Source organism: Protopterus annectens, chromosome 3.part0 (assembly GCF_019279795.1).
Source record: "Protopterus annectens isolate FY-2018-M chromosome 3.part0, PAN1.0, whole genome shotgun sequence".
In the NCBI taxonomy this organism is placed as follows: Eukaryota; Metazoa; Chordata; order Ceratodontiformes; family Protopteridae; genus Protopterus; species Protopterus annectens.
The window spans coordinates 1,122,143,602-1,122,162,506 of record NC_056731.1 but is presented as its reverse complement, the minus strand read 5'-3'; the positions used below and the strand labels follow the sequence as shown (position 1 = coordinate 1,122,162,506).

At 38.9% G+C, this 18,905-nt stretch overlaps 1 protein-coding gene across 3 annotated transcripts in view; it reads left to right on the top strand.

Moving 5' to 3' along the window:
* Positions 1-18,905, top strand: part of LAMA3 (laminin subunit alpha 3) — a 2,187,360-nt gene that overhangs the window by 1,997,178 nt on the left and 171,277 nt on the right. For all 3 annotated transcript variants that reach the window (XM_044065357.1, XM_044065355.1, XM_044065356.1), the window contains exons 56-60: positions 2,241-2,420; positions 2,528-2,670; positions 7,549-7,716; positions 10,168-10,319; positions 10,424-10,586. In XM_044065357.1, the coding sequence (XP_043921292.1) occupies positions 2,241-2,420; positions 2,528-2,670; positions 7,549-7,716; positions 10,168-10,319; positions 10,424-10,586 (806 nt within the window). The remainder of the gene's footprint in view (positions 1-2,240; positions 2,421-2,527; positions 2,671-7,548; positions 7,717-10,167; positions 10,320-10,423; positions 10,587-18,905) is intronic.

The window sequence follows — 18,905 nt, the reverse complement described above, 5'->3', positions numbered from 1 at the left end:
GTTAAGAAGATGTTCTTGAATCCATTTCTGAAACCCATAATAACATGCTTTCAATCAGAGACCTGACCATAATCTATTCTTACAAAAAGTCATATTTTTTGGCATTCTGTCATTGGATAATGTTACAAATATGTAAGCTAGGTTGATTTCTAACTCGTTGTGGAACCTTCCAACTTACGCCTCCACTGAAAATGGGCAATGCCCAGATGGGCACCCTAGTCAAAAGAAGAGAGCAGTCAATCAGTTTAATCATTACAATGTAGATGCCGTTCAGGAGACATGAAGACGTATCATTTCATAGAAAGGGTAATGGCTGTTATGAACAGATCAGTAAAATACAGTAACAGAATTCCAGAATGCATAGACCAGACATGTACACGAATTCTCCCAAGAGGTGCAAAACAAATGAAAAAAAAATAAATGAATAAAGTAATAAATAGACTTTTATCCATTCAGATGAATGCCCAATCTCAGAAACAGATTGTCCTTTCATGTTAAGCAGAGTAACACTATCTTGTCCTTGATATGACTGTATGAGCGAATTCATCTTCACCCCGAGCCCGAAATGTTTTGTTGTCCTGTAAGTGAAATTACATCTTCAGGGTGCTGTTTGGCAAGGCCTGCTTGGTTTTCCTACTTACTTGCCCTGTAGTTCCTATGATCTTGTGATCTTATTACCGGGAAATGAGTGCACCAAGCAGCCTTTATCCACCTTCAACTGTTTGTAGTTTTCATTGATTAAATGCTGATATCTGAGACATTTTAGTCTACACTGTTAACAACTGAACATAAATGATTGAGTATGTAACCACTATCAGTGTAATGTACTCACAACAGGAAAGCCTAAGAAAATGACAGGGGGCTGGCTTAACGGTTGAAGTCTTTACCTTACAAATACAAGATACAAGGTTTGATTCTGACCTTTGGCTATTGGTTAGGCTTGTAATAGTCTACAGACTGATAGCCTAGTATTTACCTATGAGCCTGTAACAAATTTTGCCAGCCGACATGGTTAGAAAAAGATTATTGGTTATTAAACAATGGAATTGTTTCAAAAAATTTTCCTTAGCATTTGTAAACGTCTGATTATTGTGAACATGTATGTCTGCTTATCTGTTTGAGCTGGGTCATCTGTTTACAAACAACACATGCAGACACCAACTGAAGTGCTTTGCCTTTCATACTGTAGTATTAATCAGAGACTGAGCTGGCTTGAAATCATTGTGTCTGTAGCTACTTAAGCAATAACCCACACCTGGGTGTGGGTAATGCTGGATTTACTGACGGTTGGTGTGATTTGGTCACGAGGGCAAAGCCCGAGTGGCCAAACAAAGACAACCGTGGATAAATCCAGCATTACCCACACCCAGAAGTGGGTTATTGCTATTATACAATGACATTATTTAAGGAAACAAATACTTACTTTTCTTAAATAATGGCATTGTATAATGCCTTTGTGCTGCCCTTCTGCAGCTGTCTGGTATTCTGCAGCAGTTCTGATATACTGTGCATGCGTATGCTTACGCAGTACATCAGAGCTGTGGGTGGAAGCAACAGAGAAAGCAAGATCTCCGTTGCTTTTTACAAAGTGTCTCGCTATGCTAAAGGAGTTTAGCATAGCGAGACAGCTTTAAAAAAAACAACAGAGAAAGGAAGATCTCCTTTACTTTTTTTAAAGCTGTCTCTCTATGTTAAACTCCTTTAACATAGGGAGACAGTTTCTAAAAAGCAACTGAGATCTTGCATTCTCTGTTGCTGCAAAAAAAAAAAAAAAAAACTTATACTAATGGAAAAAGTACGGGTGCAACTTTTTTCCATTAGTATAAGTCTTTGATTTTGGAATAGTAATGGGGGGGTCATTGTATAATTGTACTTTATGACTTGTTTAAATGTTTTTTATAAATGGACAATTAAGTTGTATAGTATGATGACAATTTTTTTAGTTCTGCGGGGTTCTGATAAGTTGCTTAAATGTTTCAGCAGAAGCTTGCTGCCAGTTTTGTAGTGATGATTGGTTCACTTTTGTAATGTGCTGGTGAAGGGATGTTTTGGCAGTAAAACTGTATTTGTATTGTGATCAGAGACCAGGTCTACTTGTGGTGGACATTGCAGTTTTTCCAGCACTCACATGACTCACCTTAGTCATTTGTACTTTTGAATCTGAGTTTTCTGTGTCCTAACACTGTATAATACTACATTACTGACACTATAAACAAAAATAAATATATATTCCTTTACAGATGACATAGCTGACAAAATTACTGCAGCAAACAGGACAGTTGGAAGCGCGAATGACGTAACAGATGGCGTTATGAACAAACTACAGCCAATCAAAGATGAACTTAATGAAATAAAACTTAGGGTTGGAAGTGGCAGTACTGCAGAATATAACAAACTGATTTCTGAGGCTGACAGTTCAGGTAATCTGCTGAAAGGGAGCTTCATATATTTGCATGCATGCATTTGATTAGGCTGGTGAAACTGCTGTAATCTGAATGCCTAAACAAGCTTTTTTTTGCATTAACAGTGAAGAAATTGACCAGTACCATCCCAGACCTGCTAAGAAAGCTTAATAGCACACAACAGCAACTAATGCCACTGAGTAACATCTCAGAAAATGTTAATCGCATAAGAGAACTTATACAGCAGGCTCGGGATGCAGCTGACAAGGTAAGATATGACTCACAATCAAAATTTAATGTGTAGATATGGCTAACAAACCAAATTTAATGTGTAAAAACAGGCCCAATTACAGCATGTGGTAAAATAACATTTGTGGATTTCAGGGACAGGATTTTCCCTACATGATACGGCAAAATGCTGCCGCCATATAACTGTATTGATCAGTGTTTTAAAACAGTGGATGATAAGTATACCATAAGCTGACAATTCCGGATAATTCTGTAGCATGTTCATAAAGTCTTAAAATGTTAAAAATGTAACTGAAGGGATGTTATGTTCCACGCATTTGAAATTACATTAAATGTTAGGTGTATCAGTCAGTTAACAGAATTAAAGTTTAAAAAAGCATGACACATTAAGTACAAATCCTGAGTAATATCATAGGTTCATAACTTCATGGGAGGTTACCAGGCTATCAGCCCAGAAGCCATTTTAAGCCTAGCCAGGCTTACCACAAATTTACCAAAATATTGCTGGCTTGTCAGTACCCCAAGGAATTTTATGGTTATGATATAGACTTGTACATATCAAACATTCACATTCTGCCCTTTTCCATTAGGGACGTAGGTGCCAAACCAGGATTAGATTTGAGATTTCCCATCCATTGGTCCAAGTTACATTTGCATAGGGTAGGAATTAGCCTTTCTTCTCATGAATGAAAAAGCCTATTCTAGACAAGGGGTAATCTTTAGTAAATATGGATAAAACTGATAAAAGTCAAAGAACTATTTGAAGTAAGTTATTAAATAAAATTAAAATTATGCAATACCTGCTTGACAGTGTTTTTTAGTTGGTGTTTCAAGGTTAATAAGGTGGGGTTGTTCTTAATTCTGCTGTCCAGCTGCATAGAGATTTCCATAAGAAATTCTTCATCCAAGAATGTGATTTAGTCAGTCCAAGGTCAGATATGCCATGGCCATCATTAGCAGTGCTTTGCTGGCTAAGCAGAACTGCCTAGAAATGTATATTTTCTCAACAGCCTTTAACTCATTAATACCTACTTGCAGTCAGTTAATTTAGTGCCACATTCCTGGCTGCTGGCAAACTGGATTACAGTTACCCACTGCTGTGAATCAGAAAAAAAAAACCTAAATGTAAGAAAATCTTTTCAGTTGAAAAAAACATTTTTTTGCATTTCTTATGCGTGAACGGGCATTCCTAGGTTGAAGGTTGTGCGTTAGGCCCGGCAAGCCAGCACATAAAACTCTACTGCCAATAATTAGCGGACCGGAGTTCCGCTGTGGCGACCCCTAACCAGGAAAAGCGGAAAGACACAAACAAACATTCAGCTGAAATAACTTTCTCACATTCTATGTGCTTAATTGCAGAGTTAAAGCAGCAAATTCACTGCCTTAATTAATTTACCTAAAAGCAAAAACAGTATGTGGACTGCTCTTCAAGTGTTGTTGTCTTGAATTTGACAAGACAGCTCATACAGCTAGCACTGCAGGCATGATCAATCAATCATCGCAGTGCAGACCCCAAATTTGCATGCTTGTTAACATACTACATGGTTGAATAGGCTTTCTACTGTAAATCCTCATAGACACATTTATTGAACCTTTAAACAAATGTGCAGGTAAAGGTAACGTAAACATACTTGCTGTCTTGGCTATGACCTCAGAAGTGTGCTGCCAGTCTTTGTGTTTCAGCAAATTCTGTGTTACAGTGAATTCTCTACATTTAGTTGTTGTATCTTTCGGCTTTTCCCGGTTAGGGGTTACCACAGTGGAACTCCGGTCCGCTAATGATTGGCAGCAGATTTTTACGTACCGAGTTGCCAGCCCTGACGTACAACCTTCAATGAAGGTACGCCCATTCACGCATGTCTCCCAATAGAAGACACTTTAGCTGAGAATCGAACAGGACAACATCTTACTGTGAGGCGACAACGCTACCGCAGCACCACCACCAATTCTCTACATTTAGTATATTATACATATGACAAAGAAAATGCACATTAAGAATGAGATTTACTGTTTTGGTGTGCTTCACCAAAAGTCATTAAGGAGATGTTCTAATACCATACAGTTGCAGAACTAAAAACATAGTAAGGTAAATAATAGCATTAACCTTTACTGCACTGTTTTAGTAAAAGTACCAGACTGCGGCTGGAAAAAGATCCAAGGTAGACTAGCCAACCTGGCCAGTAAACAAGCCAATTATATAAGCTGGTGATGAATATCTGAAATTACATGTAGTGCACAGGGCATGCCTGTTTATTGTTTTTCATTACAAGGGCATTACCTGTCTTTAGCTTTCAGATTTTCCTGTATTGTAAAGAGTACTGCCTTACAGAATTAAGAATTGTCAAACCTGTTTCACCTCAGTGGGCTTTGACACTAAGACACGCTTTGTATTCTAGAATAAAAACCTTATTGGCTGTGCCCAATTTGCAGTGTCACTGTGAAATCAAGCAGCCAAACGTTAACGTATTAATTTATCAAGATGACCCAGTAATTAATCAATAAGCCTGTTAGAATCAGTCCTGCAGTATTGTGCATTAAGTTGTTTTCTCTTTAACCTAAATACTGGATGTTTTCTTACTTGATTACTCGTAACATACTTTGGTTATTAGCTTGTTATGTATTATGTGTTATGTATAAAAAAATGTTGATGTTTCAGTTTTAGTGAGTTATGCCTAAAAATAATGCTTTGGTCTTCTTATCCTCTTTGTAAATTTTTTATTTGTCTCACCTTATGCCTTTGTTTGTGGTTGAAAAGGTTCATTTGTCTAGTCAGCTTACCTGTGCACTTAGCCAAAAATGTGGCTATTTTCCTTCTGAGAATATTGCCTTTGAGCGTCACATATCTGATTGATAATCTAATAATTATACTGTACTAGCTGTGTAATAAATGTAATTACACTGCACCACATGTATAATTAGTGCAATATAATCAGTTTAGAAGGGCCTGCACTTCAAGACATGCCAACCTAAAACAAGTTCTTTCACAACTGTTATTGAACTTTTCATACAGGTGAATGTACTAGCGCTTCTAATCACACCTGTCTGCATGAGTACCATTCCTAAGACTTCAAAATGCACATTTGTGTTCATGTGTATTTACTGAAGCAGCCAAGTCTATCACAAAACAATTTCAACAATTCAGTTTTACTTTCCAGCATGTGAGAAATGAAAAATATGCTTGGATGTTAACAGGAACAACCGTCAAAAATGTTCAAAGGTGTTAGAGCAGTGGATGTCGTGTATAATGTGAATAGCTGTAACTCTAACCCAAAAACAGAGGTATTCTTTAGAATGGGTTACTCTTGAAGATTCTTGGTAACCTGAACTCTCAGGCTTTGCTCTTGAGATTAGTTTACCTAGTAGCATTTTGAGTAATACTTTTATAGGTTCAAAGGTTCATAGGTAGGTACTAGGCTAGCTGCCCTTGGAGGCCATTTTAAGCCTATCCAATTTCCCTTTTTGTGCTTGAAATAACCTACCCCATTAGGTTATGGATTGGCTTTACCCATCCATGGTCGATAATTATACATTACCCCTAATGAGAATAACTGGGATCATACCACAAATAATTTGAGGGGACCCATGCATGGGATAAAGGATTTAGGAGCTACCTCAGTCCTTTAGTAGTACAGGGAGCAGTTCTGGGATAAATTTTCTGTTTCCCATCCCTAGATCTAAGTTGTGCTTGAATATGGATAGGGATGAACTTTGTTTTATGTGGATGGAGAGTCGGTCCCACAGCAGTGGTATCCTCTGTGAGATAAACCTGTCCCTGCAAACCATTCTGTTGATGTTGCATTCAAGGTTTAGATCCCTAGACTGGGTATTTCTGATGCCATTTGACCTACTGATGTGCAGTAAATCCATCAGTAATGGGCTGGAGGATGCCTTTTATGCCAGACACAGGTCACCTCTTAGCAATCTGTAAGATACAGAGTATAGTGATAGGGCTTTGAGTCGGTCCATATAAGACATGCTGTTTAGGCCTTGAATACTATTAGAAAGGTATCTCTGTAGTTATTCCAGTTGTTGCATGTATTTGGACAGATACATGCCAAAGGGGGCATTATATTCAATGATTTGTGCAATGAGGACTGAGTAAAGGGGGACAATGATATCCCTAGATCTAGACAGATTCCCTTTGATTATAAGCCGTCCACTAAAGATGAACTTTCTTACAACAATAGACACATGTTGGTCAAATGTTAGGTCACTGTCCACACAAGTAACCAAATCCCAAACAACGGGGTCAAATCTTAGCGGTATATTGTCAATGTGGTATTTCCCTGGGGTAGATTAATCCCTAAAGGGTACAATAATGCATTTTTGGCATATACTCTCTGTCTGTGATTTTGATGCCACCTGTTTATTTCTGTCAAACCTTCCTGCAGGATGGCAAAATCATTTGGGAATTCACTGACTGCTCCTAGGTTTCAGTCATATGTAAACTTAGTCAGCCAGAGCCCTTTGGTATTGGCTTTAACTTCAAAAATGTAGATGCCAAACAGGAGAAGTCCCAGAACAGATCAGTGGGGGATGCCACTGGTGACTGACCTCTTTGTGGAGGTAACTACCCCTATTTGAAGTAGTGGTAGTAATAGTAGTATGTTGAAGCCGGTATCACCACCCATCTATCCATTATACGTTATGCCTGCATTTTATTAATTATAATGATGTTTTTATGTATCAGATATTGATGCAGTGCCACAGCCATTAATCATGATAACTCATTGGTCAGTCGTAGTAGCAAATGTAGGCACACTGTACTTTTTGAAAACATTTTACTGGTGGAGTCCTTCTTCTGACAACCTTTCTTTATTTTATACTGCTTTGGCAAATATTATTAACAGTAGTCTGAAACTATATGGATACAGATGTTTTTTTTTTTTTTGAACAGGTTACTGTGCCCATGAAATTTAATGGAAGATCTGGTGTTGAGGTTCGTCCTCCAAGTGACCTGGATGACCTGAAAGCCTATACCTCTCTTTCACTGTATGTCCACCAGCCTATGTCAAGGGGTGATGATAATCCTTCACATTTCGTCATGTATCTGGGCAGTAAGGATGTAAGTATAACCTGTTTTGTTGGTATAATCCTAAAATAGAATGGTGATCCAATGGTATCCATGCACAAAATGCAGGAGGAACAAGGCAGTAAAATTGCTGCATATATCTGTAAATTACCTTTACTGTGAAACTGGCCATAAGCCTAATAGTTAAAACATACAGTTTCTAAAACTTGCACTATAAAGAAACAAAATACATGTCAAAATCAATATATGTTTATTTGCATTTTCACACGTATGACAAGTTTATGGTTTATAGAGCGAGTACACATGAGTTGTCATGCACCTAATACAGAGTATGCATACATAAAAAGAAAAAATACATTTGATGAGAGTACTGCAGTTGTAATATTTCACAGCTGCTGAGTCAGGACAGCAAAATGTAATGTATTTTAAGATCGATACAGTGCATTAAAGTGACAGGCAGAGCAGAAACTGTCTGTTTCATATTAACTGCATAGGTGCACAATGCATTAAAATATACATATAAGACCCTAAGGGTATAATATATAGTAGAACAATATACAATTCCAGATGTCATGGTTTTCTATAGTATTCTCATAAACTGTGATGCTTGTTTTGTAAAACTATCAAGATTTTTATATTTTGATAAAAAACGTGACAGCATTTTGTTTTATTTTTCAGAATTTGATGCAGTTTATGAAACTATACATTTGTAAAACTGTTTTTAAACAATGCAAAAATTACAGCAATGCTCTCCCTATGCCTGTTGGTCTTCAGGATTAATTTATTGGTATTCCGAGAGCAGGTTCTTTGAAGTACTTTTTAGCAGATTTCAAGAGGCAAACTACTCCATGGTTGTTATTTCCTTGAAAAAAAAAACCTGTATGGGGTTGTCTTATATCCCCAAGTGTTGTTAAAATGCCAAATTTACTCCAGTTTGGCCTAGGCCTCAAATGTAGGAGTATAATAGAAAGTAGGTTTCTGATGTGCCTTTGCTTTTTAAAGAGTAGTACGGTATCTTATTGCACCATTATTCTCCCACAAAATGCAATACAAATCCTGTAGAGTTAAATCACTTCTTGTCTCATTGTTCCATTAGCAATAGCTAAGAAACAATATAAAATTCATAAACGCTTCTATCATTTATGAACTTTATTTTATATATCCCTAGACTGAGTATTTTAGATGCTATTTGACTTGCTAATGTGCAGTAAACCCATCAGTAATGTTTCAAAGGATGCCTTGTATGCCAGACACTGGTCCCCTCTTAGCAGTCTGTAGGATACCGAGTACAGTGATATGGCTTTGAGTCAGTCTGTGAGTAGGGTGTACCAAGTTTGGGTGCTCATTCTTGAGAAAATAGTTTGCAAGTTGCATGAGTGCAAGACAGCTTTTTTAAACAGTGCTGTACCCAAAAGTTGGACTCTTTGTCCTGCTACAAAACCAAGTCGTACTTAGAGAGAAATTGGCAGAAGCAAAACGGTTATTTTCTCAAATGTACATTCACTGAGGCTTGGACGATGGGCACGACATTTTTTCAGTATCTGCCTCTTCCCTGTGAAGCATTTGCAGAATTGCAGCTCTGTAAATAATATCATCCTACATCCTGTTGAATGTTAAGCATCAAATATTCTCAATAAAGTACAGTAATACATTACCGTATTGTTACTACTACAATTAGTGCCCAAGTATTCTCAAAAAGGACAATTGATTGTAAACAGCTTGACTACTTGTACCCATTGTTTCTTTCATAAACATTAAAAGAGGCAGTAATATATTTCCATGTCATGAATAATAGAAAGTCTAATGACGTCAATGTTTTGCATGCCTAGTAGGTCAGCTAGTGTGTTAAGTATCATATGTGTGATGTCCATGTGTGAGAAGTGCAGGATTGTGGTTTTAAGACAACCATCAGTAAACTTGCATTAAAACAGACAAATAGAACATATTGTTGTTATACAATGCCATTAAAAAAAGAAATTATCTAACATATTTAAATAGTGGCACCATGATATGGAGCTTAATTTCCACTCCACCACTTCTGTCTAACTTTTAGTGCCCTGGGCCACCTTGGACATATGCTGTGCAAGTGTACACCTGCATACAAAGCAGCACTTCCACAGTACATCACTTTGCGGTATTTCCTGCCACACGTTATGTTTTAGTGTTAGTTTAGGATTTAGAAATCCTGCAGTACTTTCTTAGTATGTTTTTTTACTCTGGAATTTGTGCAGTATAGCCACCAGCATACAGAGAGGCATGATGGATTTAGTTTTCTTAATGTTAATAAGGCTGACCAAATATATTGACTGTGATGTGTCTGTTCTGATAGCTACTGGGAGCCAGAAGTATCTGCCATAGCCTCAAAGTATTGTTTTCTTACTGGTAGCCTACAGGTAAATGTTCTGTACTGACAAGGTCTTGTGTCCCTCTCTGCAGTTTTGGATTGATATCCATTAATGCTCTTTTCCCATTTTCCAATTTCAGGCTTCCAAAGACTACATAGGTATGGCTATTCGAGAAGGTTCCCTCATCAGTGTTTATAATCTTGGTGGTACTGAGAAAGAAATTGTTGTCAAAGCTCCAGTTACAACTTCAGATTATAGAGAATCTGTGTTGGATCATGTTAAATTTGAAAGGTAACACCTGGTCAGCTCTTACACCAGTTCCTCTAAAATATTTTAATGCTCTTTATTATAAGTGAAAATTAACTTTTTCATGCCTTTTGTTTTCCTTACTGTAGGATTTACCAACATGCAGTGCTAACGTATGTTCGAAAATCTACTTCCAGTACACCTATTGCTCCAGAAATCCTATCAGAAGTTTCCAACTATGAAAATACTCTCTTAGATCTAGATCCTAACAGTGTTGTTTTCTATGTCGGAGGATACCCACCAGACTTTAATGTAAGTAGTTGAAACTAATTAGATGCAGAGATAAGAGGTTTACTATCACAATCTGCTAACGTTATAGGGTGCCCTTTTTAAACCAGTGGCATGTATTAAGATCAGAAATTTCACTTGATTTTAACCTTGGTTTAAATCATGGTATATTTTTGCTTTAAATTATCTCGTGTACATTTTTTGTGTGCTCACATTTTTGCAACAACATATTTCTTTACCAACAGATGGTGCTGTTCATGCAGAATAGTGCAGAATATCATGACTTTTTAAGCACCGTATTGCAATTATAATTAAAACTCCAGAAGTAGTTCAGAGATTAATATTCCTGAGTGATGTTTAGGATAACAACTAACTAGTCTGTGGTGGTTTCATCTAAAAGCACACTCAGGATGAAAATGTAAGCAATGCTGCTGTCTTATAAGGGGCTTTTATCTTCTTCCTGAGACTGGAGCACTCAGATAGCAATCTATCATTTTGTGGCAAGCCACTGCTGTTTAGGTATTTGCCTTAAAAGTGATAGTTCAACCAGTATGTAATTGTACAATGCCAGAAACAATTCATATGTGAATTACTGCTAATACAATGTAAAAAGCCATTCTGTTTATATCTTTTCTTTGGTGTCCCACCTATCAAATAGGGCTCACCCATAGTAAATGAGTATGACTAAAGTGTACCAACATAGAAAATAGGTTTTCATTTAGCTTCAAGAGGCAAACTGTGTAGCTAGAAGTTTGAGACTCAGAAGTACAAAATTGTTAGCTTAAACTGTCCATTAATGTAGTATCTGTGCATAACAACAACAACCAGGTTTAATGCAACAATTCATTGCATAGACATTTTTAATTATACAATAACAGTTCACCGCTATTCAAAAACAAGCATGCTGATTGACAGTATGCCTGTTGTAAATCGAGCATATACCAGTAGCAAAAATCAGGCCACCGAAGTACCACTGAGAGGCCAGACTTTCTATTAGCAAATGCTATGGGACAGAGCAAAATATGAGAAAAATCAGGTACATTCTGAAAAAACTAGAGAAACAGAAATGCACCCAATTGTCCTTGTATTTTGGCACTATCCCTCATAAAATCCGTTCAAAAAGCAGCAACGGTGATCCTGTTATCTCTCTTGCTTCTGTGGCACTGCAGTTATATACTGCATAGGCATGGGAATGCAAGCCCCATATGCATGCACGGTTTGTCAGTCTACAGAAGACAGAAAGGATGAAGAATGAAGTGCCATTATACAAAGACATTATTTAAGAACGGTAAGCAATTTATTTCTTACATAATGTCATTGTATAATAGTAATAATCCACTCCTTGGTGTGGGTATTTCAGGATTTACCCATGGTTGACATTATTTAATCACTCCGGTTTCACGCTCATGATCAAACCGCACTAACCATGTGTAAATCGTATATCTCCACATATAGTGGTGGATTATTGCTTCAATGCTCATGTGCTAAGTATTTAGTACTGGTTGTACAGCACTTGGCCCCATTTACATTGATGTCTCTTCCTCACTGTTTAATTCTGCACTTCTTTGCCTGTGCTGAAATCAGCTCATCCACAGGCAGGGCCCACCAAAGATGAGTGAATGGCTGTGTATTTTTTTTTCCTGTTGGCCTGTTATGACTAAAAAGATGATACTCCTATGTAAGTTTAAAGTGTGACAGAAGTTATGTGGAAATGTAGATACCAAACAGATGGTGAGCTGTTATACAATTAGATACCATTTTGAACTGAGTCAGTTCACTGCTGCTCTACAGAGGGATGCAGGATGCACCCTATTGGTTATGTGTGAAAATGGCAAAATATAGTAACATAGGAACAACACTAGGCAAATGATCCCAGGGACCATAATAGATCTAGCTGTACGGACCTTAGTTCTTGCTTGACTTTATGAGTAATTAATTGCACCCACCTCCCAAATCAAGAAGGAATGAACATAGCCTGGAATAAATTTAGGTCTACTCATCCAATCATCAAGATAATTTTAGTGTTTTTCTGTATTTTATAGCTTATTTTATCAAAACTTCCAACTTTTTGCATTTTTTTACTGAGTGCTCTTCTTTGTTATTCAGTAAGATCATATCCATTTTGTTAAACAAAGAGCTGTCCCTGTGCCTTTCCACTTCTTTTCACACTTTTACATTTAATTTTACATTTAATTGCAGTTTCATTTTTTTTTCTGATCAGAGTGTGAACTTGTTCATGGCAGTAGTGGTTGCTAAATGGAAGGGAACCTTTTGCTGCTCTTTCTGAGAGTGGACATTATTGGCTGGTGTTATAGCTGCCTTTTTATTAGGTATTTCACTTTATCTCTTCAATTTAACAGTTCAACAGTGTTACACAGTGCTCAACTCTGTATTTCACAGAAACTTTCAGTATCAAATTCGCTTAGAAACCATAGTTAACTCCACCTTCTAATTAAAGCTTTACAAATTGCAGAGTAAAGCCAATCACATAGCCAAGCTAGACCAAATTATTTATTGAATACTTCATTTCGGTGATTGAGCCTAATTTTATCTACATTTAGTATTTACCTTAAATTAATACCTTAAGCTAGGTGCTGAAATGCTCTTATCTACTGTTATTCACCTTTAACATGCACCAAACTGCCATTATATCTACTAGAAGATTTTCTGCATACTGTTAACTTAGTACTGAAATCTACCTTAATTTACTTCTATTTTTATTTGAATTAATACCTTAATTTGGGAGCCAAAAACACTATTATAATCTCTTATTTTTTCTTTAACACATCTTGCTCCCTTGATCCATAATGGAAGGTCTGCCAGCAGGGAAGCCCACAGGATTTTTTGCAGGGGGATGCAAACCCACAGCCCCACATTCAGTCATTCCAGTGTCCCATTACTTGGCTATTTTTCCCCTATTACCATAAACAATGTTCAAAACTCTCAGTGTGCATGCTGTTTTATGCTTTACTTCTACATTGATTACAGATATTTGGATTTAATTTACTTTTATTTCAAATTTTATAGCACAAACACTGATAGACATTTGCTAAACAAACTCACATTCACTGAAACAACATTGAAATCCACATTTAAAGAAAATGCATCTGGTCAGTGGTGGGTTAAGTTTACCTTTGGGCCGTTTTCAAATAATAGGCCCCTTGCACACATTTTTAGGACCATGCATAAGTTCTTTGATTCACCTTCCTGGTTGTATTAATTATAATATATAATACTTGAATTATATCCTTTGTATAATACAGCACCACTTGTTAGAGTGTGTTTTAAATTTATAGTTTTGAGCATTTTTCCAGTAAGCAATGAAACAAACCATATGAACCAATAATGACAAACTGCCCAATTCAGAACATTTCAACCATAAAAGGCCACTCAGACTTCTGTCATTACAATTCACCAATATCAGTCAATATGCACAATCTCTGCAAAAGTAAAAGTCATCTGAATAATTCTGCATTAAAGAGCTCTGAAACTAATAAAGTGGTTATTGCTAGAAAACAACTTTATATTTCAGTGATGTTCTTCATCTCACATTGCTGCAGTCCTTACTTATGGGTAGTCCGCTGTCCTCGGTCGGCCCGAATACCAAAGTATTAGGCTGACGTCGGTCATGGGCGCCTAGATCTGACATCAGAGCGTCAGGGTATAAAGGCGCATGACCGACGTCATATCCTCAGTCTTTTTTGCCGCATGGTCCGATGCAGAAGCAGCGTTGCAAGTGCCGTTCGGCGTTCTGAAATTTTTCATTTTCGGAGTTTCAGACCGATACCAAGTTGGGCTAAGTACCCCGTTGGGAATATTTTTGTTTTTTCTTGCCTCAGTTACTTACCGGATGTCAGAAAAAGTGAATAATTGTATTTCTTGTGGGAAACAGATACCGCATAGGGATTACCACTCGCTTTGTATTCCTTGTTTGGGACCGGAGCACGACGTAGTCGGGTGTCGGTTTTGTGCTAGGTTTAATAAGCGCACTATAAAACGGAGGTTAGATTGCGCTAGGTTAGTCTTTGGCAAGAGGTGTAATTATAATATGCCGTCGGATGTTCCGATGCCTGCTTCTACTAAGAAGCGCAAAGACAAATCTTTAAAGCCTAGGCAGGATGATTCGTCCGTTTCGGACACCGGACCTTTAGAAGCTACAGTTGAACAGGTGGATCCGGCTGAAGTTTCTGTTGAGTCCCAGGGGGAAACTTTGATTTTACAAAATGTGGCCTCTCAGGAGGCAGGTCAGGCTGAAGGGGCCTCTCAGGTTACTATTCTCCCTTCTATGCCTAAGGTGGTTAGGCCTTCTGCTACTGTTTCTAAGGCTCCTTCTAAGGGCAGGTCTGTTTTGCCTTCCTCTGGTGTCAGTTCTGGTTTTTCAGGGTCTGTGCCTAAAAAGCACATGCTTAAAATGGCAGAGGATTTGATTACTTTAATTAGAGGTTCTATGCCCCCTCCTGATAAGAGGCCCAGGATGGAGCCAGAGTTGGAAAGTTTGGAGCAGGCCTCAGATGATTCAGAGTCTTCTGCTGAGGACATTCTAGATTTCCCTCCTTATTCTGATTCTGATGCAGAGGATTCCACTCCTTCTGCTTCTCCTCCAGAGGATTTTTCATTTTCAGAAACTCTGCATTCCATGAGGGAGCATTTTAAGTGGGAGGGACAGGATTACTCTGATTCACGGAAGAGGCTTAGGGAGTTCTTGCTTTTACCACAGCATAGACCCTTAGCTATACCTCCGGTTTTGGATGTTGTTTCAGATGTTTTCTCGAAGCTTCCCTTAATCCAGATTCTGTGCCTCCTGCCCCAGTTAAACCGGACAGGTATTACAGGGTGCCTGAGGCTCATAAATATCTGTATAAGAGTCCTAGGGCGGACCCAGAAACTATTAGTCAGGGGCCTAAGGGTGTTAGAGCCTCTGTTGTTAAGAATCCGGTTCCTCTGGATAAGGAAGCTAGAGCTTTGGATAGATGGGGTAAGAAGGTGTATACCTCTTCTACTTTAGCAATGAGAGCTTTGAACTGCCAGTTTCATATGTTGAAGTATCAGAATTTCCTCCTTTCTCAGCTAAGATCTAAAGTGGATGCTTTGGCAGAGGGCATAGAGTGTAAAGAATTGCAGGATTTAGTGCATGTTTCTGAACAGGTGGGTAAGCACTCTTTGCAATGTGGTTTTGATGCTTTACAGGCTTCTTCTAGGGTGGCTGCCACTGGTTCAGTTATTTGTAGGCACGCCTGGCTTAAGGATCAGAATTTGTCTGAGCATGTTAAGTCTAGAATTCTGGATGCCCCTTTACAGTCTGAAGTTTTGTTTGGTCCTCCTGTGGAGTCAGTCTTAAAGAAAATGGAAGACAAGGCTAAGTCTATGCAGACTGTTAAAGATTTTTTGCAGGTACAACCTCCAAAGTTTAGTAGAAATTGGCCTACTAAGGGGTGGACGTACCCTTCTTCTGATTCTCAGTCTAGGGGTAGATCTAGGCGTGGTAGGGGCAGAGCTCAGAGTACCTTCAGGCTGAGACAATGGAGTTCGCCTGCTCAATCTGCTGGTGAGGGCAGGGGCCAGTCCTTTCGTAAACAGGCCCAATGACCTGCATTTTCAGCTGCCAGATTCTCCTTGCCTGGCAGCTCCTTTGGGAGGAAAGTTGGCTCTTTTCAAGCAAAATTGGCATTTAGTCACCCAGGACAAATGGGTATTGGACATTATAAACCGAGGTTACAAGTTCTATTTCCATACCATGCCTCCTTTCAAAGGCATGCCAGATGTCCCTCCTCGGCAAAGGATAGAGGCTCACAGACAAATTTCTTTACTTCTTCAAATAGGAGCTATACAGCCAGTTCCTCTGTCAGAAATGGGCTTAGGATTTTATTCTCACCTGTTTCTAGTTCCAAAGAAAGGAAACACGTGGAGACCAATTTTGGATTTATCTCTCCTCAACACTTACCTGGACATTCCAAAGTTCAAGATGCTGACTTTACAACAGCTTTTACCTCTGTTGGGAAAAGATCACTGGATGGTTACTCTGGATCTCAAAGAGGCTTACCTTCATGTTCCTATCAGGCCCAGTTGCAGGAGGTACCTGCGTTTTCGGGCTGGAAATTTACATTATCAGTTCTCTGCATTGCCCTTTGGCTTATCTACTGCCCAGAGTGTTCACAAAGGTTCTGGCTCCAGTGATAGCATTTTTCAGACTAAGAGGAATACAGATTTATCCTTATTTGGACGACTGCCTGATTATTGCACAAGAAAAGGACGAACTTCTTCATCATCTACAGTATGTGATGGCAGTGTTAAGATGCCTAGGGTATTCTGTGAACGAAACAAAGTCCAGTCTAGTACCCTCTCAGGACATGTGCTTTCTGGGTGTGAGACTGAATACAGCTTCCCAGATGGCTTTTGACCCCGGACAAACAAAGAAGCCTTTCTCTTTATTTCCAGCAAATGTCTCTACGGTCCAGGCTGACTGCAAGGACAGTCCTTCAAGCCTTGGGGTTCATGGCATCTTGTATTCTGGTGCTTCCCAATGCCAAATTGCATATGAGGAAGCTTCAATGGTATCTCAAAATGTGTGGACACAGCACTGCCAAGATCTAGACACTGTCATTCAGATAATACCTTGCATTCAGAAGGAGTTTTTGTGGTGGGCTCAGGAATGTCACCTAAACAAGGGACTCTCTGTGACCCGGCCAGAGGCGAGTCAGATTCTAACGACAGATGCCTCAGACAAGGCTTGGGGAGCACACCTCAATGGAAAATGGGTGCAAAACACGTGGCCTGTCAAACTCCAACATTTGCATATCAACTTGAAGGAAATGTTAGCAGTCCAGTTTGCATTGATGGCTTTCAAAGATTTACTTCGTCCAGGGCAGGTGTTGATTCAAACAGACAACACTACTGTCATGTGGTACATCAACAAGCAGGGGGGAACCCATTCTTACCCTCTTTGCAGGCAAGCGATGATTCTGTGGGAAACTGCTCTCAATCTACACCTCAATCTTCAGGCAAGGTTTCTACCAGGAGCACAGAACTCCTTAGCAGATGTATTGAGCAGACAAATTGTGGATCCTCACGAGTGGAAATTGGATCCTCATGTCTTTCAACAGTTGACAGTGTTATGGGGAACTCCAGACATAGATCTGTTCGCTTCTCCACTAAATTACCAGTTGCCAAAGTTTTGCACAAAAATGTTTCATCACACAGCTTGGAAGGTGGACGCTCTATCATTCAGTTGGAACAATCTGCATGTATATGCCTTTCCACCTCTGCCTCTTCTTCCCAAGGTACTTTTGAAGGCCAAACAAGACAAGCCAACCATGATTTTGATAGCACCGGATTGGCCTCGACAACACTGGTACCCACTACTGAGGAGTTTAGTACGAGAACCTCCATGGCCTCTGCCTTTGATTCCGCACCTTTTGTCACAAGAGGACAGTCACTTCCTCAATGTCAAGATTCAGCCTCTGCATCTAACAGCCTGGCATATTCTGTTTTAGACTCTGGAGGGTCTCAGCTTCCACAACAAGTTTTGAATGTTATTCTGGAGGCCAGGAGGCCTAGTACCAGGAAAGTTTACGCTGATAAATGGAGATTTTTTATTTGGAGCAAAGGAAAGGACTTTGATGTCTCCAAACCTGATTTAAGTGTTGCTCTTCAATATCTTACTGAGTTATTGGACAAGGGTTTGTCTTTCTCCTCAATAAAGGTCCATGCTGCAGCCATTTCAGCTCATTATGATTGTGACCCTCCTTTATTCTCTCATCCTTGGTTTAAGCAATTTCTTAGAGGGGCAAAGAATATAAGACCCCCACGTAGAGCTCCTACTCCTGCTTGGGATCTCAATTTTGTGTTGGAAAAACTTACTCTACAACCTTTTGAGCCTGCAGCTACTGCCGAGTTAAAATATTTGTCATGGAAAACTGCTTTTTTGTTGGCCATTACCTCTGCAAGAAGGGTTTCTGAATTACAGGCCCTCATGGCAGTGGAGCCTTTCCTGATTTTTCATAAGGATAGGGTATCTTTGCGTACTAATCCTTCCTTTATGCCTAAAGTGGTTTCTAGTGTGGCCTTAAATCAAACTATTCATTTGCCTACCTTTTATGCAAACCCCCAAAATAAAGGGGAGAAAATTTTGCATACTTTGGATATTCACAGGCAGTTGCGTTATTATTTGAGCAGAACCAAGGAGTTCAGACAGTCTCAGCAATTGTTTGTTTCTTTTGCTTTGGGTTCACAGGGTAAACCTGTTTCAAAACAAACTATTTCTAAATGGATTGGGTTTTGTATTTCTTTCTGTTATTCCCATCATGGTAAGGAGATTCCTGCTGGAATCAGGCCTCATTCCACTAG